Source organism: Fukomys damarensis, unplaced genomic scaffold (assembly GCF_012274545.1).
Source record: "Fukomys damarensis isolate Sample0158 unplaced genomic scaffold, DMR_v1.0_HiC HiC_scaffold_12, whole genome shotgun sequence".
NCBI lineage: Eukaryota > Metazoa > Chordata > Mammalia > Rodentia > Bathyergidae > Fukomys > Fukomys damarensis.
Window position 1 is genome coordinate 7837011 of NW_022900924.1, and position 23993 is coordinate 7861003.

A 23993-nucleotide genomic window follows, 5' to 3' on the forward strand; every position below is an offset into this window, starting at 1 on the left:
ACCCGGGCGACCCTCGCGGCCCTGCAGGTTGAAGCGCCGGGCGAGAGCGCTTCCCGCCCCGCAGTCCCCTTCCGCCGCGCGGGCACAACTTTCTTAAAGGGACCGGTGGCTCGGGTCCGCAGCCACCTGGGGCCCAGACTCTTCCAGGTCCGAATCCTTTGGGGGAGAGACGAGGCCTCACGGGTCGCTCGACCCGCCCCCCTCCTGGACCCCCGGGACAGGGACCGAGTGCAAGTGTTAATGCACCCAGCGTCCTCCTGCGACTTAATTCCTCTGGCCCACATCACCCTCCCCCTGCTCCTGAACGCACGCTCGCGGGCACGCCGTAGCTGCCACGGTCGGCAAAGTTGGAAGAGGGGTGTCCCGGAGCGTGCAAGGCTCGTTGCTGCCGGGAAACGCCCGCTGCGATCCCCTTGACCCTGCCCTGTCACTGACCCTTGGGGAAAAGCCCCCCGCACGACTACTGCGCATGCTCTGAGCTGGACAGCTCCAGAGAGGGAAATTTAAAAACGGTTGGAGCAGAGACGGCGGCCAAATTGTGGAACGCTAGGGGCGAGCGCGAGGGAGCCCCCTCCGGAACCCCCGCCCGCCCCCGGAGCACCGGCCTAGGCAGCCCCGCGAGATCAGCTCCAGGTACCGCCTTGCAGCCTCGGCTTTGCGCTCTCCTCCCGGGCAGCGCCCTGATTGCATTTCCAGGGTAGAGACCGCAGTGTAGGGCTGCGGGGGCGTCTCCCTCTGAACCCCTTTTTCTCCTTCCAGAAATTCCCCCAATGACGCTGGGGACGAAAATGATAAGAGGCTGGTGGATTTCTGTGTTCTTTTCAGGCTTGGAGTTTCAAAAACTTGGGGAGTTAGATTTTTTTTTTTTTTTTAAAGGCTGTTGGTGTGTGTGGAGGTAGTAGGGTGGGTGGTAGTAGTTATGGGGGACTGGTTTGCCAGCAAGGACAAATGGCATTTCTGAGGGCATTTCCAGGGCAAGAGTCATGAGAGACTTATTCCCGTTGCAAGTGGGAATCTGGCTTCCCCTGAGAAACAGATGACACAAGCTTCCTTTTTCATTCTTTTTATAGGATTTTCAAAGTGCTCATAGGTGGAGTTGAAAAGGGAATAAAATTCATCTGGTTCCTTGTTTCAAGGGCACATTTTCTAAATCTTGACATTTGGGTTCTAGAGACTTCCCTCTGTCCTTCCCCCCATTAATATGAAAGAACCTGGAATTTCATTCCATTCTTTTTTCATTTGCTTCTAACACCCTGTAGAACTGCCTAGCATTGTGACCTGTGATGCCCAGGAACTCTGTTCTGTTAGTTGAGCTCCCTCCTTCTGAGCTGTGGGAAAACTGGGGGTTTCTGTCCTGTCCACATTGTGGCTGATGAAAGCTTTGTTTTCTGCTTGTCTTTTCCCCAAGGAGATGATAGAAAGTGACATCTCATCCATAATGTCAGGAATTGTTCGAAACTCAGGGCCAAATCACTACCCAGCTCCACAGGAATACAGGTGAGGGTTGCAACAACAATGTATTTTTAATTGCTTAAAGTGTTTATGTGCTATTTGTGGTTTCTGAAGCTATTACTTCACTTCTGTGATTTTTTGCAGAACTAGAAGGTCTTGATTTCAGAGTTGGTTTTCTCTGAGGATGTCTGGGCTTGTGGGCCTGGCACAGTGTAACCACTAAATGCCCGCATTTTTCTGTCCCTTCCAAAAGAGGTTCCCTCTGGAGTTAGTCTGTTTGGTGACAACAGCAGCTATTATCATTTCCTATCTAGTGGCTCTAGCAAGGGCTCTAGGAAACACTCTCCAACCCCACTTGCCCCCAAACAGAAAAGCTCTTTGGAGGGAAATTGCCTTCCATCTTTCCTATTGGAAAGCTGTGAGCCAGAACTGGGTTGTTAGCCTAACTGTGTGACTTTCAGCGCGTCCTTTACCTCTCTGGGCCTCATTTCCTAACCATGTAAATGATGCTGTTGAATTAAATGATCATAAAGTCTCTTCTAGGTCTCCTACGAGTCAATTAGATAAAATATTTTCCTAATTGAAAATAAATTATTTCTTGAATCAGAATGTGGCAAGGTTCACATGAGGGGCTGGGAGGAATCTTCAGAGCCCTTCCCTTTTTGTCTTCAAATCTCAGAGCTGGAATAGGCCCTATGGGCTCAAGTAGTCCAGCCTCATTCTTTTACAGATGGGGAAACTGATGCTGGGAGAGATGAGGCTTCTCTGAGGATATAGCCACTGGGAGGGAGGAGGAAAAGGAAGGGCTTGGAGTCCCATCCTTGTCTTTTTTCCTTGAGCCCAAGAAGGCCTGACCTGGTTTCCAGGGCCCCAACCTCCAATGTAAGTGCCACGTCTGGGTTGAGGGGCCCAGCCCACGTTAAGGAATCGGGAGACGAGCAAGCAGGGTTGGTCTGGGAAAAGCAGGCTGTCACCTCAGATCAACCCTGTTTACCCACAGGCTGTCTGGCCCTCTAGGACACTGCTGCTCCCAGCAATGCCTGCCAGGGCAGTGTGCAGGCCCCAATTAGAGGAAGGCTGCTTTCTGAGGTCGGAAAGGAGGCCAAGTGGGTATGTGCAGACAGCCTGGGGCTCACAGAGCTGGGCCCGGGTGCAGCAGCATGTGCTCTATTACTCACCTTAAGCTGCTCTGCTGAGCTCTATTGTACAGGTGGGGAAACTGAGGCTCAGAGAAGTGAAGGGGCTTTTCCCACCATCACATAACCAAGGTCATCTGGGCTTCCTTCCAGTACTAACACAGCTTAACTAACAATAGGATGGGGCAGTATAAAGGTTATCAGCCTGGGCTCTTTGGAATCTGTTATAATCCCAGCCTCTCCAGCTGTGTGGAAGCTCAAAGAGCCTCAGTTTTTATCATGTAAAATGGGAGTACAAGCTGTACCCATTGCATGGAGTTGCTATGACAACCATATAATAGTTTCTGGCTTTGCCACTTGCTAATTCTGTGATCCCATGCAATTTCCTCTCTGAACTCTCATTGGTTTATGCAGTAGCAATAATCAAAGTTAGTGCTTGAGGATTAAATGAGATATTACCTATAAAAATGCTGGATCCCAGCAAGTGCTGAAAGTATCCCGTGAATCTATTTCTGCCCTCTGTCTAGATGCCTGTGAGATAGTTGTCCTCCCTGAGAGCTGGCCACAAGTGCTCAGAGACATGGATTCTTATTCTTAAGGAAAAGAGCTTCTTCAAAGCCCAGAGAGGTCAGGAAGTCAGAGGGTTAGAACAGGTGCCCAGTGTCAGACAAGTGCAGGTTCAAAGTGCGCAGTGGGATAGGTCAGGTAACTTCCTTCAGTTTTCTCACCTTTAAGATGGACAGGAGCCAGGCATGGTGGTGCACACCTGTAATCCCAGCACTCTGGGAGGCTAGGGCAGGAGGATCACAAGTTCACCCCAGGGAACTTAGCAGCAAGATACCATCTTAGAATAAAAAATTTAAAAAGGGCTGGTGATGTAGCTTAGTGTAAAGGATCCAGGTGCAATTTTCATTACCCCAACAAGTTGGGGGGGCACGATGACACACCCAAGAGCGATTAAATAAAACTGAGCGCAATAGCCACATAACCTGTAATCACTGCTGCCAGTACCAGTTTGTAGAGTCCAGCTTTCTGTGTGACACAGGTTCAAAGGAGGACCTTCAGGTGAGGGCAGAATCTCTGAATCCAGGAGGCCTCCCTCACCACACTATCCCCCTGCTATTTCCCACAAAGTGTCTGGGGCCTGGGCAGCTGCCCCTCTCCAAAATCGGAGTGGGGCAGGCCCAGATCTGTTGGGGGCCTGGCAGTATGTGCCCAGGGTGAGCATGGATGAGAAGCCTGTCCCTGTCAGCACTGGATCTGGGGATGTCCAGTGCCCTGGCTGGCATAAACCTTTCCTACTTGCGTGGATTCTAGGTTGTTTTCCTTATTGAACAGCCAAAATATCCAGAAGGTAGAGAAACAATAATAACTGCAGCCGGTAGAGATCTGAACCCTTTACTACTTGCCTTTCCTGTCCCAGGCACTCAGCATGAATCCCAACTAGGTCCTCAAAAGCTGTTCCACAACGGTGGCACCCTTCTGCCTATTTGGTGGATGAGGAATCCAAGACCAGCTAGTTTAGATGCCTTAACAAGATGTCCTCTGGTGAACAGCATGGGTCTGGAACACAGTGGGCACTCTTATCACCTCCTGGTTGTGTGATCCCAGACAAGTCACTGCTGCTCTCTGAACCTGTTTCTTCATCCGAGAAACCATCAGGGAACCATTTCCCAGGAAGGTAGGAGCACTGCGTTAGCAGTGGAGCAAGGCTTTTGGCCCAGCTTGGGACCCAGCACTTTCTATTGGAGGGGGAGTTTTATGATTATGCAGAATTCTCTGCTTCCAATCACTATTTTTCTCCCTGAATAATAGCCCGGGAGAAGTTTATGGGCTTCTCATTCTCTTTCCTACAGTCCCCATGCAGCCTGCTTTGCACCACCGCCTGGCACTTGGTCCCCTGAGGCCCGGTTTGGCCGTTAACTTTCAATGCGTGCATGCAGGGAGGGCAGGGCCAACAGCTGGAGGCAGCAGCCCTGTCCCAGGGAGCTGTCAGGAGTCAGCAGCCGGCTGAGACAGCAAATTGCTAGCAGCCTCTGTGCTGGGTCACTGACACCAGAGCAGAGGTCTTGGGTCTGGGGACCAGAGGTGCTGACCCTAGTCAGAGCTAAGCAATGGCACACGGGACTTATGCTTCACTTGACTTAGCCAGGGTCCTTTTTGGCTCAAACGGTGGGGCACAAGTGCTGGAAATCTATGTGCCAGGCACCTACTCAGCTCCTGAGCAAGTGCACTGGTCCATGTCATGGTCACTGTGACTGGCACTGTCCCAAAATACTGAGGCCCAGACATGATTTACCCAAGGGCATTTGGGGAGGGGCAGAACTTCAGGCTAGCAACCACATGCCCCATATTTGAAACTTAATCTAGAGCTCAGGTCCAACCAGTTCCTTTCATAGACTGGGAAACTGAGGCTTCTTGGACCAGGAGGCTCAGGGATCCTCCATCCAGTGAGTACCCTGTCCTGGATATTTACCTTCTAGAATCTCTGTCTCTGCCCTAAGAAGTGGTGACCCTTCCCCTGTCTGGACAGTGATTTTCTCATCTGTGGTTCGAAGTGCTGGGCACAAGGAGATACTTACTGAATATTAAATGAGTAGATGAATGAGAGGGAAAACACTGCACAAAAAACACATCTGCAGAAACCCAGAGAGGCCCCTAGCTCTTTGTGGGCCCCATACTGTGTGTGTGGGGGAAGGGAAGTATGAGGAAGCTCCACCCATTAGCTGTAACCTGGGGAACGAACCTGCAGGGCATGGTATCCTCCCAGGAGTAGTAACCCTTGTCCCATCTTTGATTTTGCCATGTTCAAGGTAGGTAAGATAGCATCTCAGCTACCTTATGGCAAGAGAGGTAGCCTTCCTGGGGTCCAGCCTTCTTTTGAAACATTTCAGTTCTACCCCCAGAAACGTGTGATTACATGTACATGCAAGCGCGCGTGCACACACGCGTGCACACGCACACACACACACACACACACACACACACACCACAGCAAGCCCTAAGCCAGCTATTAACCCAGAAAGGAAATACTATATTTTCCAAACTCCTAATCAAATCATTTCACGTTATACTCACTTTTTTGGCCCAGCAGGGAATTTCTGAGATTCCTCAGTGGCATACCATTTTCTTTTCCCTGTGAATGGTTAAAAAGATATCACTGTTTGCTAAATAAACAACCCTCCCCAAATGCTTTGCCGTTTGTGTAATGTTGGACTGGAAACAAGAACGGTTTGTGTTTGTGGTGATGGAACAGCTTCTTACCAACCACATCTCAGGAAGGCAGTGACACCTCCCTGTTGTCGTCAGGGTGGAGGCGATGGTCCAGGTGGTGCCAGAAATGTCCCCGTGCCCCTGGCATGGTAATCTGACTTAGTAACCCCTCTAGAGACAGGAGGCGGCGGGAGGAGAGCACTCAGTGGGAAGTTAGAAAGAAACCTGATCAGAGAACCAAGTGTGTGTTGGGCCCTGTCTGGGACGTTCTTTGATCTTAACCTTGCATCTGCCCCAGTGGTGGGAATTACTATTATTCTATTTCACTTATGGGGAACTGAGGCACAACAATGAAGAGACCTGCCTCAAAGGACACAGCCTCAAAGGGGTTGAGATGGGATTCGAATTCAAGTCAGATGTTCCCGCTCCTCTGCACCGCTGCTGTGTCACCACTCAGGAACCCACAGACAGGTGTTAAATGTGCGCTCCAGACATCAGCTATGTAGGCAAAGATCCCCATGGAAACCGTGGTGTGTGCTCTGCGTAGCCACCTGCTGAGCCCCTCAGCAAAGGCACTGGATCCCTGTCCCTTTCACTCAAGGGCAATGGCCGCGCGGTCTGGTTCACCTGGTTGGACCAGTATTTCCAAATGGAGCAATGGCTCTCTCTGGTCTTGTAAGCAGGTGAATGCACATTCATCCTGGCCTCCAGATGTGGAGCTTCTAGAAGGTCCAGGCAGCTCAGAACAGGTGCCTGATTAAGACGAGTGGGCACCTGGGCTGTGTGTGGATACCAACTATACCATCACTTCAGGGGGAAAGGTGTGAAGCTGCTGGACTGGTCTGGGAGGACTTCCTGGGAGGTGGGGTGTAAGCTGGACAGGAAGTAGAGGGTGGGAAGGTCAGATCTGTTAGGGATGGGCTGAGCTGGTGTTTTCCTCCCTTTTTCATTCTAACAGGTACTTAACAAATGCCTGTAAGTGTCAAGCCCCATGCTGGCTGCTGAACAAAATAAGGGCTGCCTAATCTTTGTCCTCCCAGAGAAGAAAAATGTATAAATATTTTATTGCAAATGATGTGTCAGGTGGAGACTCACAGGAAGGACCACCGAGATTCGAGATGGCCAAGGAGTGTGTCTCAGAGGAGAGGATGTTTAGGTTGAGAGTCAGTTATGAATGAGTACAATGAACAGCATTCCAGGTGGAAGGAACAGCATGTGCAAAGGCTTCAGATGAGTGAGGATTTAAGATGTTTGAGGAACTGAGAGACAGATAAGTTTGCTGAAGCAGAGGAGATGAGAGAAGAGAGGACAGGAGGAAGCGGAAAGAGATAGGCAAGGGTCAGGTCAGGTCAGGTCAGGTGACCCTTACTCCCCTGAGGAGTTTTAAGGACAGTGACAGGTTCTGATGTCCCTTTTAAAAGATCACTCTGGCCACTGGGTGTTCAATTTATTCACTCTGCAAACTCCAAGCCATTGCACCTTTCCCTACCTGTGGTTTACCTACCTGAGTCAAGAGACAGGCCCTGTTCTTGCCTCCATCTGGCATGAGGACACTGAGGTCCTAGAGCATCGAGTCACCTGCAAATTGAAGACACTTTGTTTAAGGTGGTTCAGTTGGTCTCCCGGTCAGTGTAGAATGCCTGTCCTGGATTTTAGTGGTGTCTTGCTTGTCCAGGGCTACTGCAGTGTCTTTTGACCAGTGTCTGTACTGTCTGAGGCCAACTGACAATCCAATCCTTTTAACTCATTATTATTTATCTATTTATATATACATAAGTGCTGGGGATTAATCCCAAGTCTTTCTCACTGAGCTATATCCTCAACCCTTTTTTATTGGGAGCCCAGGCTGAACTCAAAATTGTGATCCTCCTGCTTCAGCCTCCCAAAGTGCTGGGATTACAGGCATGCACCACACCCAGCCCTTTTCAGTATTCTCCGATCCTTTAAAAATGGCCACGATGAAGCTTTGCCCTTTCTGCCTATGGCTTGGTCTATTTCAGCCAAACTGGCCAGTGTACAGAAGAGCTCTGGGTGGCTGACAGGCATCACCTCACTTCTGTGGGCCTCAGCCGGTCCCCTAGGAGATATGGATGACAGGTGGCCACCCCACATGCTGTCTGAAGACCAGGGGTGCAGACCCAAGGGCAGCGGGATGGTGGTCAGGCCGTGGGCTCTCCTCTGGGTGCTCCCAGGTCAATCAGAAAGCTCCCCCCTCAGATGCAAGGAGCTTGACTGTTGACCTAAACATTGGGAGATGACAGAGACACCTCGCAGAGCTGAATGCCCTGGTATGGGCTGTCACCCAGCGCCCACTCATGCCATGTCCGTAGAGGACAGTCACAATCACGTGAGCCACCACTGTTGGCTTGTTGCACCCGCCCACATTACTTCTTCTGATTCCCACCACACCCTGTGAGATGGGCTGGCCCGCAGCACTCCCATTCTACAGAGGAGCAAACCAGGGCCCAGAGAAGCAGATGACCATAGACAAGTCTCACAGATGCTAAGCAGTTCAGTGGGATTCAAACCCAGCCGACCAACCGCAAGTTCGTGCTGGTAACCGTCACACTGCCACAGTGCAGAGGGAAAGGGGGAGCCTTGAGGCTGGGACGGTGGAGGATATGATGTTTCAGGGGCCCAGGACTTCAGATAAGGCACCTAACTGGCCACCTAAGCAACACATGAGTGGCTGGCACATCCCAGGTGCTCAGAACAGGGGCTGTATGGGGGAGCGAGGTATTCCCTCACTGATTTTCCACAGGCTGTAGCCCTCCCAACTGGGCCGGCCCCTCCCTCAGGCGCCGGCCCTTCACAGTGTGACTGGGACCCTCAGTGGCCTGGCAGAGGCGGCTGTCCCTTTTCACAGTCCTCCACCCTGGGGCAGTGTTTCCAAAGGGGAAGCCGAGGCCTGGGCTGCTAGGTCAGGTACTGGGGTTGCTATACCTCTGGCTTCTGACAAGTTTGCTTGGCTTGACTTCAGCTTTTCTGTTTGTGAAAGGGGACAGACACATCTCAGGGTGTGGGCTGGGGTGTGTGTCTGTGTGTGTGTGTGTGCGTGCGTGCATGTGTAAACATGTGCTCATGGCTGGGCCCTGCAAAGCAAGAAGTACCCCATGAGTGGTGGGGTCGGGGATTATAGTGAACCACTGAGTTCAGCAAGGGGTCCTGGAGTGCCTGATAAAGGTGTTATGCTTTTGCCCATAAAGTTCTCTACTCACAAGGTCTCACTGTTGGTGACAAATCCCCACATGGTTTAAGAAGGATGCAGTGCCAGGAGTCACCCTGGGAACCCCTGAACAAAGTTTCACCTAGGGTGCTGAGGGGTCGCTGCTGCTAGATGGGTGGGGAAACGAGGCCTGGAAGGAAAGGGCTTGCCTGTGAAGATGGAAGTGTATAAGTGTGACCGGGGTTCTGTGCAGACCTCCAAGTCTGCACTAGAAGGAACTATGAAAGGTTGTCTGGCTCATTTCCCATCCCCTCAGCTCCTGCTTGGGAATGCTCCTGCGGATGCTGGGAGCAGCTGTTTTGGTTTTTGAGACAGGGCCCTGGTATGTAGTCCACCCTGGCCTTGAATTTGATATGCAGGCCTGGCTGGCCTCAAACTCGTGATCCTCCTGTCTCAGCCTCCCAGATGCTGGAAATACAATTGTGCACCACTGTGTCCAGCTTGTGATGCTCAGGACGCTTCAGTCACCTTAGTACATAGTGTCTGTTTTCCCGCATTGCCTGGGATTTGGGGGAGGTGGCAGAGCAGGTGACAGGTGGGGGAATCTTTCATAATGAATCATAATAAAATTCAAAATTCCACGAAACCAATTATACTTCCAAATCTAAGTCAAATGTCCAGTAGTTTTGAGGCAATGTAAACACGCCACAGACTGTTCTATAAAGACTGACAGAAGGCTTGGGGCACTGCCTCCTGGTAACGATGGAGATGTGTGCCCATACCAGCCACAGGTGACTACTGGGTACCTGAAATGTGCCCAGTGGCCAAGGAACTCAATCTACATGTGTCACATCATTTTAACGAATGTGAGTTTAAGTCACTGCATGTGGCCAGTAGCTGCTTGTTGATGCGTACAGGATCTTCTACATCCACAGGGCACATTTCTTCAAGCAGGGAGAAAGGACAGAGGGGGACAAGCCAACCCAGGCTCCAAGGCAGGCAGTTCCTCCAGGCCGGTGTCCTCATCTGGAGCGTGGCGGGGTACAGTAATTAGTCCTGCATGGCAGTGGGGCCACAAGATCAAGCGTGTAAACAGCATTCGCTCAGGGCTGGGCATACACGAAAGGCACACTGCCCCAAGCCTTGACCACAGGGACAGCCAGGCCTCTCACCCCTGCCTGGCCTCAAGAGATTAGGCGAGGGCAGCTGGAAAGCTGGGTGTGTTTGCTCATTTGTCCAATCTGTAATTATTAGGCATCCACAGGGGACTAGTCCTGTGCTGGGGGCCTGGCTCCTCCCTCTGGGGATACAAGGTTCCCTGCTTCAGCACAGTAGTGGGGTGCTCTGGGGCTGCCTGCACCCAGCAGAGGACCCAGACCCTATCCTGGTCTCCTCCCCACAGACCCGCAGGCCCTGGACAGCTGGGGGTCTGGCGTCTTCCCTCTCTGGGGATACCAGCTGGGCTCAGAAGAGTGAGGCCTTGGCCAACCAGAGGGCTCCCTGGGGCTCAGGGAAATGATGAGGGGATGCTAGAAGGCACAGAGAGGGGGAAGGAAAGACATCCACTGAGAGGGAACAGAGATGTGGCACAGTAAAGAGGTGGGAATGACTTTTCACCCTTCCCAGGGCCCATCACACACCGCTCTGGGGTCAGAGCATGGGGCCACCTGTGCTGCAGGAGTTCGGAGTCCAGGCTCCCAGCATGAGGTGAGGAAGTCACCTGGGGGTGGAAGCTGCAGCAAAGGCAGGTGCCTGGATGTCCGACCCAAAGCTGGTGCAGTGACACTGGGCAGCCAGGGCAGCACGAGCACCAGGAAGCACAGCGGGCCTGTGGGGTGGAGATGGGGTGGTGGGAGGCTGGGGGTCCGAGACCACGTCAGAGATAAGAGAAAAGCAGAGGATGGAATCTGCTCAGAGCTCCTGGGGGAGCTTCACCTGCCTGCTGTTACCCCATCTACAGATGAGGGAACCGAGGCCCAGAAAGGTTTAGAAGCATATTTGATGCCACCAAGCAGGAAGGTGAGGCTGGGACTTCATTACAGGGGCCCTTGGCCACAGTGACAGAGACAGAGAAACTCAGGGACTGGCACAGACAAGGAGAGGGTAGGGCAGGTGGAGCAGGTGGCAGGAGCTGGTCTTTGGACATTGGGCTCTTTTCAGCTTCCTCTGGCGGTGACCCCAGGCAGAATGGTGGACATCAGTGACGTGGGTTTGACAAGGGTTAGTGGGGCCTGCATCTTCTCCTCAGCCAGAAACTAAAGAGACAGACCCAGAGAGAGGGGGCAGAAGAGGTCTTGGTGTCCTCGGGCTGTGGGGCTGGGCCTTGCCAGTTCCTCTGAATTGCAAATGGTCTGTCACTGTCCAGCATGGGGAAACCCACTCCATAGGCTGACATAGGACAGGGTCTGTGGGTGTCTGTCTGTCTCTCTTTCTCTCAAAACAGTCCCCCACCCTTCCAGATGGCACAACAGTCACAAAGTCACCTCACCTTCACACCCATACACAGCCCTATGGCTATCAAGCACTGTGGCTATTGCTACTAGCACCACTCATGCCTATTTTACAGGGGCGGGGGCGGGACTGAGGCTGGGAAATAAGTGCACTTTTGAGGGCTGACTGTTGGGAAGACAGAGTGCTTCCTGAATCTAAGTTCTATCTAGCGTCACAGTGCCAGGGACCCTGTAGGTCACTCTCCAGAGAGAAGCACTGGGAGGGAGCGAGGCAAGCTGCACAGGGCCATCCATGACAAGGGACAGCAGGTGCTGGGACGGAGGGAGAGGGGCCCGTGTGGAGAGGGGCACGTACTGACATGCTCTGTTCAGGGCAGTGTGAAGGCCAGGCAGCGGGGACCAGAAAGTCCGTTTAATCTCTGATCCCTGAGATTCGTGGTGAAGAGACCCGAGTGCCAGGGAGACTAGGCAGGGAGCCAGGCTTTGGGGCCAGTGGACTTTCACCACAGTGCTCCACCTGGGAGTCCTGCAGGGTTGGTTCTAGACCTGGTGCCCTTACTTACAAGCAAAGAGATTTTATTTTCACTTGCCTAACCTCAGTTTCCCCATCTGAAAAGCAGGGCTGTCTGTTCTCTGTACCCCTCCTAGGGCTTTTGCAAAGACCCAGAAGGTAGAGGATAGCTCTAAAAGTGCCGGGCATGACAGTCACTGTCATGGCACTCTCAGGCTTGGGTACTGGGACTCACCCCGTTTGAACCAGCAATTTGTGTGCAGGGACACAGGTCACAAGGGGCTCAGGACCAGCCCTTAGTGAGCCACAAGGCAGGTGGCAGTAGGACACCGGACAGCACAGGTTCTGCCAGTCCTGGTGCAGTGTGGGGAGTGGTCAGGATGCAGAGGGAAACTGAGCTGGGAGTCTGCGAGGCAAAGGCTGCCCTGAGGAGGTGCTGCTCTTGGGTGGGACCAGGGACCCCCACCTCACCCTTTTCCAGGCTATGAGACTGGGGCAACTGGCTCCCTCCCCCAGCTCAGCTGCCCTGTCTGAAGAGGCCAGAAGAGGGACTGCAAAGTGGCCTGCAGGGGTAGATGCTCCTGGTCATGGTGGAGAGGAACAGCGAGAAGGTGTGGCTGGCAGGGAGCCCACAAAGGCCCAGGCAGAGGGGAGAATAGTGCACAGGTGTGCCAGGCAGGCGTGCAGCAGGCAGGTGCAGGAGGGCCAGGGCTGAAGGAATGGGGAGCCAGATGGGGCTCCTGAAAGGCGAGGAAAGAAACAAAAGGATAATCAGGGTTGCACCATTTACTCAGCCCCCACCTCATGCTCAGCCTGTGCTGAGTACCTGGGCAATCCTAACTCCAGGGGACAGGTGACTGCCCGGAACCTCACGGAAAACGGGCGGTATGGAACCCAAGGTCTGCCACGCACGAAGTGCATGATAACTGGAAACAGTTGGTGATGGTGGGGCAGGTCTGTGTGACCCCCGACTCTGAAGCTCTGGTGTACTTCAAACCGCTGAGTAGCTGGATATGTTAACAGAAGTATTAATACGGGTATTAGTAGCAGCTAAATAAATGTCCATATTACAATTACTGGTGCCAGACTGTGTTCAAAGTGCTTCATATATAATAACAAACTTAATTCTCCTAACAACCTATGAGATAGGACAATTATTTCCCTCATTTTACAGATGAAAAACTGAGGCTCAGGGAGGTTAAGCCACTGGCTCGAGGGAAACCAGGATTAGAATCCAATGCTTCAACCCATAGGTACTGCCCATGGGATTCACCCACAGCCAGAGGTTTGCCTCCATGTTGGTGTTCAAGAACCTGGTTTTTATTTTTTATTTTATTTTATGCTTTTTTTTGGTGCCAGGGATCGAACTCAGGTCCTTGCGCTTGCAAGGCAGGCGACGGAACCGCTGAGCTAAATCCCCGGCCCAGGAACCTGGTTTTTCAAAGCCCCTCCAACCACTCAGGGGCTCTACAGGGTGTCTCTCCTGAGAAACCTGCCAGCAGGGGTCACCGCCACCTCCAGGGTCCAGCAGAGCAGTGGGGCAGTGGGGAGCGACGCCAGGGTGCACAGACCCGGAGAGGTTGGCCGCCCATGGATTAAGGAGAGGACCGTGGGGGCGCCTTCAACAGTGGGCAGCTCAACAGGCCCTGCCCCTCTGTCTCACCCCACCATCTCTGAGGGCCTAAGGGGACAGATGGCATCATCCAGGCCGGCACCGTGGCTGTCACTCAGCCAGATGAGTCTCTAGCAGGCCAAAGAGGTGGTAGGTGGGATGCGCACAAACAATAGAATGGCGACTTCAGGACAATGGAGGCCACGTGCCACTGGGGCAACAGTCGTTTGTCGTACAATGGGCCTCTGGGGGATAGCAGCCAGGCCAACTGCTGCCATAACACACACGGGCCAGCCGTGTTTTCAAATCATCTCCAGGCTGTGTTTTCCTATGAGGCAGCCAATGGCGGAGACAGCCAGGGAGTCACCTGATGCCAGCTGCATGGGCCCTGGGCCCTGTGACAACTGAGCAGCAGTGGCCATGGCAACACTAATTGTGGCCCTAAAACACAAGGGGTGGGGAGGGAGAGAATGAATGGAGGGGTGGGAGGAGGGAGGAGAGAGGGGACAGACAGAGAGACTGGGGGCTGGAGGCAGCCAAGCAGAGGAAGGACAGGGCCACAGCTCCCTGTACCTGCTGTCAGACACACAGGGAAAGCAGATGCTACGTGGACACCCTGTTCTCTCTTTCTTGCCCCTTCCACTCTCTATGGGGCCCTAACATACCTGGTTTGGGGAGCTTGGAATTTGGACTAGGGACCTCTTGCAGCAACACCACCTGACCATGAGGGTGGCACATTCAGTGGTACTGGTGAGGGCCCTTGGCCCAGTTGGCAGCTGTGTTACAACCCAGACCGGACACCATCGTGAGGCCTGGTGCTCTCCAGTGCTGGCACACGTCACTTCAGGAAAACCAGGAGAGCCCAAATTGGGTAGCTGTGTGGTTCCCGAGATGGTAGCCTCCCTGCTTTCGTGGCTAGCAATGCTCTGGCATTGCTCATGCATCTGCTGAAGTGGTAGGCATGGGTCCTACCTGGGGAGAGCTCTGGCTCCAGGATGCGCTCTCTGTTTCTTGCCCCTCCACTTCCTGTACTGTGTGGCCTGGAGCAAGTGAGAGGGATATGGACATATTGCAGGTCCCAGGGTGACTGCAGAACTGCACAGGACCGAACCACGAGCTGGCCCTCAGCTCTCTCTCCGTGTGGCCCACATGCCACGCGCACTATCACCACATTCCACGCCATCCACACAGGCTGAAGCACGGCAGGAAAACACTCCGGACCTGGAGGAGGGCAACCTGGGTACCGTGGTGGCCCCAATTCTGCCAGGGGAGCTGGGAAGGACCCTGTGCCCAGACCCACACTGCTCTGTGCCATGGTGTCCCCAGGAAGTCCTATAGCGCGTGTCCTCCCTCTGGAAAATGGGAACAGGGTGAGGATCCCTTATCCAACATATGTGGGACCAGAAGTATTTCAGATAATAGATTGTGTCACATTTTGCAATATCTGCACCTACAAAATGAGATGTCTTACAGAGGGGACCTAGATCTAAACACAAAGTTCGTTTACACTTCATATGCATGTTACATTACGCACATAGCCTAAAAGCAACTTTGTGCTTTCTGTGTGCCTGCGTTTTGACTGTGACTCCTTATGTGAGACCATGGTGGAGCCAGAAGGTTAGAATTCTGGAGCATTTTATATTTCGGAGTTTGTAACAGGGAATCCTCGCTCTATAACTAATCTGTAATAACAGTAATACCCGCCTCATAGGGCAGCTGGGAGTGTTAAATGGGGCTGTACTGTGAAGGACGTGACCAGTGGTCAGGCAATGTCAGTGTTTATGGCTGTGGCAGGAGACGCTAAGTAGGATGTGGGTGAATGAATGAAGGATTTGAGGATGTGCCATCTGGCTCCCAAAGAGGGCCCTTGGGGCTGGTTTCCCTCACCTAGTCCTGAGAAGGGCGAGAGAGCTTGGGGTGGTGAGAGGCCAAAGGGCACGTCCAGAAATCCAGGAGGCCCCAAGGAGCTGCCCGAAGCTCCCCCTCCCGCCCGAGCTCCCTACTCCTCCCTGCAGGCTCCTGCCTTCCACCAGTGATGATGACCTCCCCGGGGACCTGCAGTCGCTGTCGTGGCTCACAGCTGTGGACGTGCCTCGGCTGCAGCAGATGGCCAGTGGCCGCATGAACCCTGGAAGCTGTGGCATGCCACGTCCACACCCAGGTAGGCTCACATGGGGCAGGTTGGGGAAGGGAGGGGTGATGCTAGCTGTGGACAGACAGGTCCTTCTGTCTCTGGGGCTCTGTTTCCACATCGGTAAAATGAGACTAAACTGACTTCCACGGAGGGCAGTCAGCAAAGAGGGCCCAAGTCAAATGCAGCCCAGCCTGTACTGCGGGGCCGAGAATGGTTTTTAAACCAGGTGTGACAGTGCATGGCTGTAATCCCTGCACTCTGTGAGACTGAGGCTGGAGGACTGTAAATAGGAACCCAATCTGGGAAATGTAGCAGTTTAGCAAGACCCTGTCTTAAAAAAATAAAAGGACTGGAGATGTACTCAGTGCAAAGGCCCTCTGTTCAATCCCCAGTACCAGAAAAAAACAAAAACAAAAACAAAACAAAACAAAAAAGTTCAATGCCCCTTTTGCTGGAAGACCGTAAGAATCCTAGGTAACACATGACAGCTAGTTGTAATCATAGCAAGTGGGTTAAATGCTTAAAGATACAAGATGTTGAAGAAAACCAAACAGTGACAGAAAGTACAATCACTACAGTATATTATAAGTAGCAAATATGAAATAGTTCTCTCATTGGGCAAGATGTTCTTGAGCAGAACATGTAAAGCAAGGGTCAGCCAGCAAACTTTTCCTGCAAAGGGCCAGGAAATACATATTTTGGTTTCTGTAGGTCAGTCTGTCAAAATTGCTCAGCTCTGCTGTTTCAGCACAAAACAAGCCAGAGAAAAATTTAAATGAGTATGTGTGGCTGTATACTAATACTAATTCGGCCTGCTGGTCAGCTTCCTAACCTTGATCTAGAAACCCAGGGGAGTGCTTTCCTCTGCAATCTATTTCCTCATCTGCACTGACACAACACAGTCAGTGTTCAAAGTGGTAAAATAAGGCAGGCCCTTCCTTCATCACTGCAGCTCACCAGGTAAGTTTTTGCTTGCTTAGAGGTGGCTGCCCACAGTCAGGCTGGTACAGTGAGAATCAGAGATTGATTAACAATGTCTGTCACAGGCCCAGCACAGGAGGTATGGCTAACCCCTGCTATCCCTGGGCAGAGGAACAGGGTTTGGTAAAGGGGAGGGGAAGCACAAAATTCATTGGACCTTAATGCAGAAGCACTGGAGAGCTAGAGAATTGTTTCAGAGACAAAAGGAAGGCTGAGTTGGTGTTTTAGCTAATGAATAACAGGAATCTAATATTACTTCCATTCCTTTCTTCACTGTCATTTATTATAAACTCACTTACTGGGATTTTATCATAGGTCCAAGAAGGTGATATTTATTAACACTTGACAGGTGATCTCATTTAACCCTCCCAACAATTTTATAGATAGTAATGGGCAATACTAGCAGCAAAGTAAAAGGAGGAAACCGAGGGTGGCCATGGTCACACAGCTGGTAGGAATCCCACTTTTTACCACTACACCTCAGCAAAGTGACTTGCCAAGTGCCTATTCTGTACCTGGTCCTAAGGGTGGGGGATGGCTCTAGTCTCTAGCCATAGCCACCATCCATCCAGCCCCACAGCTTCTCTGTGCTTCCCCCCTTCAGGTGCCCTGGCTGGGACAGCTGGCCTGCATGTAGGAACGGCCCCAGGGCCCCTGCTCCACAGCCCAGCTGGCATGGCCCCCCGAGGCATGCTGGGTCAGGGCCTCATGACTAGCCACGGGGCCAGGGTAAGTGCTACTACAGGGGAGTGAGAGTGTTCCCCAGAGCTGGGATGCCCACTGCCAGCCTGACCCTCTGTTTTTTCCTCTCCTGGCCCCAGCAGATGAGCCAGTTTCTGGTCAGGGGCCAGCCATCATCCAGCCTGCAGGATGCACCACAGCTCTACTCCCCTGCCATCCAAGCACAGTTCCCACTGCCCCCTGGGGTCCAACAGGTACTATGGGTCAGAGAGGCTCTGGACACAGGGGCAGATGCTTCTGTTTTAGGGCAGCCAGGGATCTCTTTGAGTCTATTCACTATCCAGGAACAGGGGGATAAAATTCCTCACAATGGGCATGTCATGAAATCATACATTCGATTCCCCTGAAATTCCTGCCATAGGCAGAGACAGAGTAGTTTCTGTGGCTCTAAACCCTGCCCCACAACTTAAGAGTGCAGGGCACCTCAGAGACTAGGGGGTGTGGGGGACCGAGACTGACTTACTGCTGTTTCTCACCTTCTCCCTCTACTGTCCGCGGAAGTGTCCTTCCATGGGTCTCTACAGCTCCTCGTTTGGGGCACGGCCTCCCTATCCCCAGGCCCACACGGCAGTGCATTCGTCTCAGGACCCGCATCCCAAACACTACCCCAAGCCCATCTATTCCTACAGGTGAGGTTCAAGGGGCTGAGGGAGGAGAAGGGCAAAGGGGAAAGCACTCCAACAAGCTGGGAGAGGTAACCCGGACTTCCAAGGGAGAGGTCTGGGGGTGTGGGGAGTCTCCGGGTAGGACCTGTTTTCATAGAGGACGGTCATGGGGACGTCTTCCCGCTGGAGTCAAGAACCTACTTCAGATACTGCCACTCCCGTATTCACACGCTGTGTGTCCTCAGGGACACGCCTTGGCCTCTTTGAGCCTTGGTTTTCTCAAATGCAAAAAGTCACCAAAATAACAGTATTGTGCATCTCGGGTGTTTGGGGGAAGAGAGGAGCAGCCTAGGTAAAGTCTAAAGGCCCTAGATATTAACTATGGATAAAAAAGGATAAAAGTGGGGGGAGCTGAGTCCAATGTCAAGGAGACGGGCAGGGGGTGGGAAAGGAGTTGAGAGCACACACTGTGATGTAAGAGCTTGTACACGTTGGGGCAAGCAGGGCAGCTTTCTGGTAGAGGGAACCTCAGGGTGCTCCCCTGCTCCATCGCTTGTCCCCAGCTGTCTGATAGCCATGGCCCTGAAGAACAGCAAGACAGGAAGCCTGCCTGTGAGCGAGATCTACAGCTTTATGAAGGAGCACTTCCCTTACTTCAAGGTGAGGATTCTCATCCAGGGTGGGGTGCTGGAGCTACCCTGGTCTTTCCTTGGCACTGATGGAACCCAGGGCTGGCCCTAAACCAAACAGGGACATCCCCCCTTAGCTTCCAGTTATGTCTGTAGAGCAACTACTAACAACACATGCATGTGCATACACAGCGAGGCATTTAAAAAAGGAAGGGGGCATTTGAACTGGGCTTTGACGGTTAAAGAGGAGTTCACCATGCACCTTAGGTGGGGGGTAGAGGGACCAGTCTAGTTATTCAGCGCAAACTTAGTAAACCATAAATACACACTTGGCAAGAGCCCTCACCAATCTGAGCCTCAATATCTTCATCTGTAAAGTGGGGAGAATACCCAGTTGGCAAGTTAATGATGATTCTGCTCATAAAAGTCTTGGCGGCTGCTGGCATATGGTTTGGCCTTAGATAGTGCTACCCTTGTTAGTATCAAAGCAAAAAGAAGAACAAGGGGTCAGAGGGTACCAGGCTGCAGAGTTCCTGGCCTGGAAAGTATCCCTAGCTGAAATCATGCAATATCATGAGTGTGTATGTAGGGTCTAGGGTGCATTACAGTTATCTGGTCACCTGGCAATAAAGTGAGCATTTAAGAGTGATTTGTATCTAATCCACCTGAGCAATTACTCACCGATGAAGGCCATTCTCGCTTGCTGTCTACTTGAGTAGGAGAGAGAGGTGGTGGGAGGATTCGGAATGAGTCGGCCGGTGGACGCTGGCGTAGATGACTTGTGCTCCCTGTGGGCCTCCCTTCTGCCTCTCCAACTTGAGGCTGAGTAGAGGACGCTGCTCCATAACCCCCGCCACGACGGTGTCCCGTCCCGACGGGCGGAGCGGGAGGGCACCCCGGCCAGGAAGGGGTTCCGGGCGGTCTCTGAAGGGGCCAGTGAGCGCCGCGTCTCCCCACAGACGGCTCCGGACGGTTGGAAGAACTCCGTGAGGCACAACCTGTCCCTGAACAAGTGCTTTGAAAAGGTGGAGAACAAGATGAGCGGCTCCTCCCGAAAGGGCTGCCTCTGGGCCTTAAACCTGGCCCGCATTGATAAAATGGAGGAAGAGATGCACAAGTGGAAGAGGAAGGACCTGGCCGCCATTCACAGGAGCATGGCCAATCCGGGTGAGGCCCGGATGATCCCACTGCGCATGCGCACGCGTGTATTTCCCTGTGCTCCTGTGCGCATGTGCGCACCACCTCTCTGCCAGGCCTGCGCGACCCTCAGACGTGCCAACAGGGAAGCAGGTGTCTGGTGTCCCTTCCGCGTGTCTGGCAAATTGAGGGGCCCGGATCACAAAATGCTGTTGGCTCACCGTCACTTCCAGTTGTTTCACAGAAACGCCAGACCACACAGTCATAGGATAGAAGAAGCGTTTAAAATTAACACCCAGGGTGGGCTTGGATGTAGGAGATAGGTGTCTTCCTACATAATGAGTGGGAACGTAAGCTGTGAAACTTTTTGAGGGCACAGTAATGCATCAAAAACCCTCAAAATGGACAGGCTCGGTAGTGCAGGTCCATATTACTCACTAATGAAGGCCATTCTCCAAGCTCTCCAGATCTTTTTGGGAGGACTGCAGGTTTAAGCCTAGCCTGGGTAACTTACCCAGACCCTGTCTCAAAATAAGAAATAAACAAGGGGCTGGGGTTATAACTCATTGGCAGAGCAACACTGGGTCCAACCCCCAGAACAAACAACCCCCCTGCAAACTGTCCCCATGTATTAGTCTACTTATTTCACTCTGACAGTTTATGATGAGGAAATCAAAGATTTGAGAAGAAAAAGTGTGAACTGAGTTATCCATCCACACTTGCTTTCAGTTGTCCAATAAACAACTGAAAGCTATCTAAACATTCTACAGTTAAGTATGGTGCCATATCATGCAAATATTCAAGACAAAAATATTTTAAAATATTTTTGGAATATAAAGTAATGTTCTCAATACAATAACTAAAATTGATAGATTAATCATTATACAGTACACAGCAGAACCACATTTTAAAATGTATATGTAAGCCAGATGTAGTGGCACACATCTGTAATCCTAGAACTTGGGAGGCTGAGGCAGGAGGATTGCCAAGAGTTTGAAGCCAGCCTGGGCTACCTAGTGAGTTCAAGGCTGACTTGAATTACACAGTGAAACCCTGTCTCAAAAAACAACAAACAAACAAAAAACGTATAGCTGGGCATGCTGTTGCATCCCTGTTACTCCATCACTCAGGAGGCTGAGGCAAGAAGATTGTTAGTGTGAGGCCAACCTGTGCTACATAGTGATTTAAAGCCTGCCTAGGGTACACAGTTAGTCCCTGTCTCAGATATATATGTGTATATATCTTATCCCAGACCCATTTTTTGCCAAACACGCACACACACACACACACATTTAGAGAGAGCTATGAATGTTCATCTGAGAAGAAATACAAGAAAAGCTTTTTTTGTGAATGAGGATACCACTGATAATTTTTATGTTATTTTTTATTTATGTACTTGCAGTTTTTGGAAACAGGATCTCACCACATAATCCAGGTTGGCTTTGAACTTGCTAAATTGTTCTAGATGGCCTTGAAATCACAGTCCTCCTGCCTCAGCCTTCCAAGTGTTGGGATTTCAGGCTTACACCACCTTGTCCAGATTTCTGATGATTCTTACATTCTTCACACACTTCTGTATTTGCTAAAATTTCTACACTGTTCATGAGTTACTTTTGAAGGTTACATCGGATCTTTTTCTTTTTTTTTTAATTAAGTATGTGAAAAGGGTCCATAGAAGGGGCACTGTGCATGGCTGGGTTGCTTCTGCCCAGTCCCAGGAACCTGTGGTCCAGCTCTGGGGGGTGCCACCTTCCTTGAGGTTTAGCATGAAGGGGCTGGCAAGTCAAGAGGGTGGGGAGACAGGCTGCAGCAGGAACCAATAGTCCTGTCTGGGGGCAGCACGTGCTGTCCACCTTATACAGCTCTGGGGCCTGGCTTGAGGTCGAGGGCCCATCTTGACCTGTGTTTAGCATGAGATCTTGGGTAGGTCATTCTGCCTTCTGGATTTCAGGTGTCCTCATTTCTAAAGTATGTGCTCCCAAATAGATCTTGGGACCCTGATGCTTCACCCTTGGTGTGGTGTTGCATTCAGTGCAACATAGCCAACATCTTTGTGCCAACAATCATTTCTCTTTTTATTTGTTTATATCCAACGGTATTAAAGAGCATACAGGTTTTATTTGTCTAGTTTTGTTTTCAGTGCTAGGGATCAAAGCCAGGGTGTTGTACATGTTAGGCAAGCGTTCACATCCCCTTGCTCTCCTTTTTTTTTTTTTTGAGACAAGGTCTTGCTAAGCTGCCCAGATTGGCCTTGAACTTGTCATCTTCTGGTCTCAGCCTCCTGCATAGCTGGAATCACAGGCACCTGCCACTGCCAGGGGAAGAATATAGTTTTTAACTAATGGCAACATTTCTTAAGGTCTTTTTCATAGAAGGGAGTGACACCCTTGCATGTTAAAAGTATTGTCCCAGTCTTGTGGAATCCAGAATCCCTGGGTAAACTGTCCCTTGTAGGGTTTGTCAGAGGTCAAGGGAGTGCTAGGGTGAGAGACCTGTGCTATAAGACAACAACCAAAGGAGGGACTAGTGTTATTTGGTGGCACCTGTCATTAATCAAAGGCCCCACACCATTCGTGATGTCACCGTAGCGTATGACACCGATTCATAGATGAAGAGAGAGAGGTTCAGAGAGTCCCAGAGGCATGCTGAGGACACACAGGTGGTAGTGTCAGGACTTGAATCCAGGCCCAGGCTGGGATCTGGTCACTGCAAGGTATTCTTAGTGACCTCTCCCACTTGCTTGCAGAGGAGCTGGACAAGCTGATCTCGGACCGGCCAGAAAGCTGCCGGCGCCCTGGCAAACCAGGGGAGCCCGAGGCCCCTATGCTGACTCATGGCACCTCAGTGGCCATGGCCCACAGCTGCCTGCCTGTCTCCCAGCTCCCACCACAGGCCCTGATGACCCTGTCCCTGCAGTCCGTCCCCCTGCACCACCAGGCCCAGCCCCAGGCACATCTGACCCCAGACTCCCCGGCGCCAGCCCAGACTCCACCTCTGCATGCCCTGCCAGACATGAGCTGCAGCCCGGTCTCCCAGCCCGTGCTGAGCAGGGCGCCCATGGACTTCATCAACATCAGCACTGACATGAGCACTGAGGTGGATGCCCTGGACCCCAGCATCATGGACTTTGCTCTACAGGGTAAGGCTGGAGGAGTGGGGCTCTGGGAGCTGGGCGGGGAGGGGGCAAGGAGATAGGAGAGCACAGGACTCTCTCATGCACAGCCCATGGCCACGGCAGCACCTAATGCTAGCACACTGAGCAGCTCTTCAGTGCTTACTGTGTACTGGGCCCCGGCCAAGCATTTCCTCAGCATCATCTCACCCCAGCCCGCCGTGTCCCCAGAGGCCACCATTTGAGGTCCTCATCCTGCCATCGAAGACACTGACGTAACCATGAGCGTCACTGCGCCAAGGTGACCTGGCCAGCCAGTGACGGAGCTGGGATCTAAACCCAGTTCTGTCCGACCCCAGAGTTTGCATCAGTAACTGGGTCAGCACGCACGTGCCCACCTCAGGTCAGGTCGCAGTGTGACTCGGCTTGCCACATGGTCAGTCGCAGTCGTTGAGATGCGACACCCGGCAAGGCTGAGGGGAAAGGACCGCAAGGTCAAGTCCAGCCTAGGCACCTTAGCGAGACCTTGTCTCAAAATAAAAAATAAAACAGGGTGGGGATGTAGCTCAGGTTGAAGGCCTAGAGTTCAATCCCCAGAACCGCCAAATAGACAAATAATGAACGGAATGCGAAGGAACAAATGAATAAACAAGTGAATGAAAGAACAGACAAAGATCTCAGGTTGCTCCTGCAGGACGCCACCCAAGGGCCCAAACTTCATCCAGCAGGTCCACCTCTGATGAGGGTGACGGGCAAGCGGGCAGGTTAGTTAGTTAGCAAGTCAATTACAGCTGTGATCCCTTCTGCCCCACCCCCACCCCCTCAGAGGGCTACGTAGTTAAATGTGCTGAAGGGGAAACGTGGTTTGATTCTCCTGGCTTGGACTGTGAGATACCAGGCAATGAGCACTCAGTGCTTTAAACACGCCCTCTTGTTAAACCCCACGACAACCCTCACAGGTAGATCTTCTGATCATCTGCATTTTATTCTGAGCCTCAGCGACAGTAGTGACTTTCCCAAGGGCTCACAGTAGGAAGAGGTGGGCTAGGGCTGGAGCTCTGCTCCCTCCGCAGTCTTTTCCTGCAACATTATGACCTTAAACACCACACGTGGT

At 52.0% G+C, this 23993-nt stretch overlaps 2 protein-coding genes across 11 annotated transcripts in view; one reads left to right on the forward strand and one right to left on the reverse strand.

The window, feature by feature from the left end:
• Positions 1-19768, reverse strand: part of Myo1h (myosin IH) — a 130113-nt gene extending 110345 nt beyond the window's left edge. Inside the window, exons 1-3 of the mRNA XM_010603972.3 lie at positions 19312-19768; positions 7306-7379; positions 5667-5724 (exon numbers count right to left, since the gene is read on the reverse strand). The gene's annotated coding sequence lies outside the window, so the exon portion shown is untranslated. The remainder of the gene's footprint in view (positions 1-5666; positions 5725-7305; positions 7380-19311) is intronic.
• The window catches only part of Foxn4 (forkhead box N4), a 31221-nt gene continuing 7305 nt past the window's right edge, over positions 78-23993 (forward strand). For 4 of the 10 annotated variants that reach the window (XM_010603963.1, XM_010603970.1, XM_019204460.1 and 1 more), the window contains exons 1-9: positions 1316-1497; positions 4012-4269; positions 15556-15701; positions 17260-17384; positions 17477-17590; positions 17898-18025; positions 18565-18661; positions 19590-19797; positions 22514-22906. In XM_010603963.1, coding sequence (XP_010602265.1) covers positions 4127-4269; positions 15556-15701; positions 17260-17384; positions 17477-17590; positions 17898-18025; positions 18565-18661; positions 19590-19797; positions 22514-22906 — 1354 coding nt within the window. In that variant the 5' untranslated portion in view covers positions 1316-1497; positions 4012-4126. The other 6 variants (XM_019204459.1, XM_010603968.2, XM_010603966.2 and 3 more) reach the window with 5 other exon arrangements.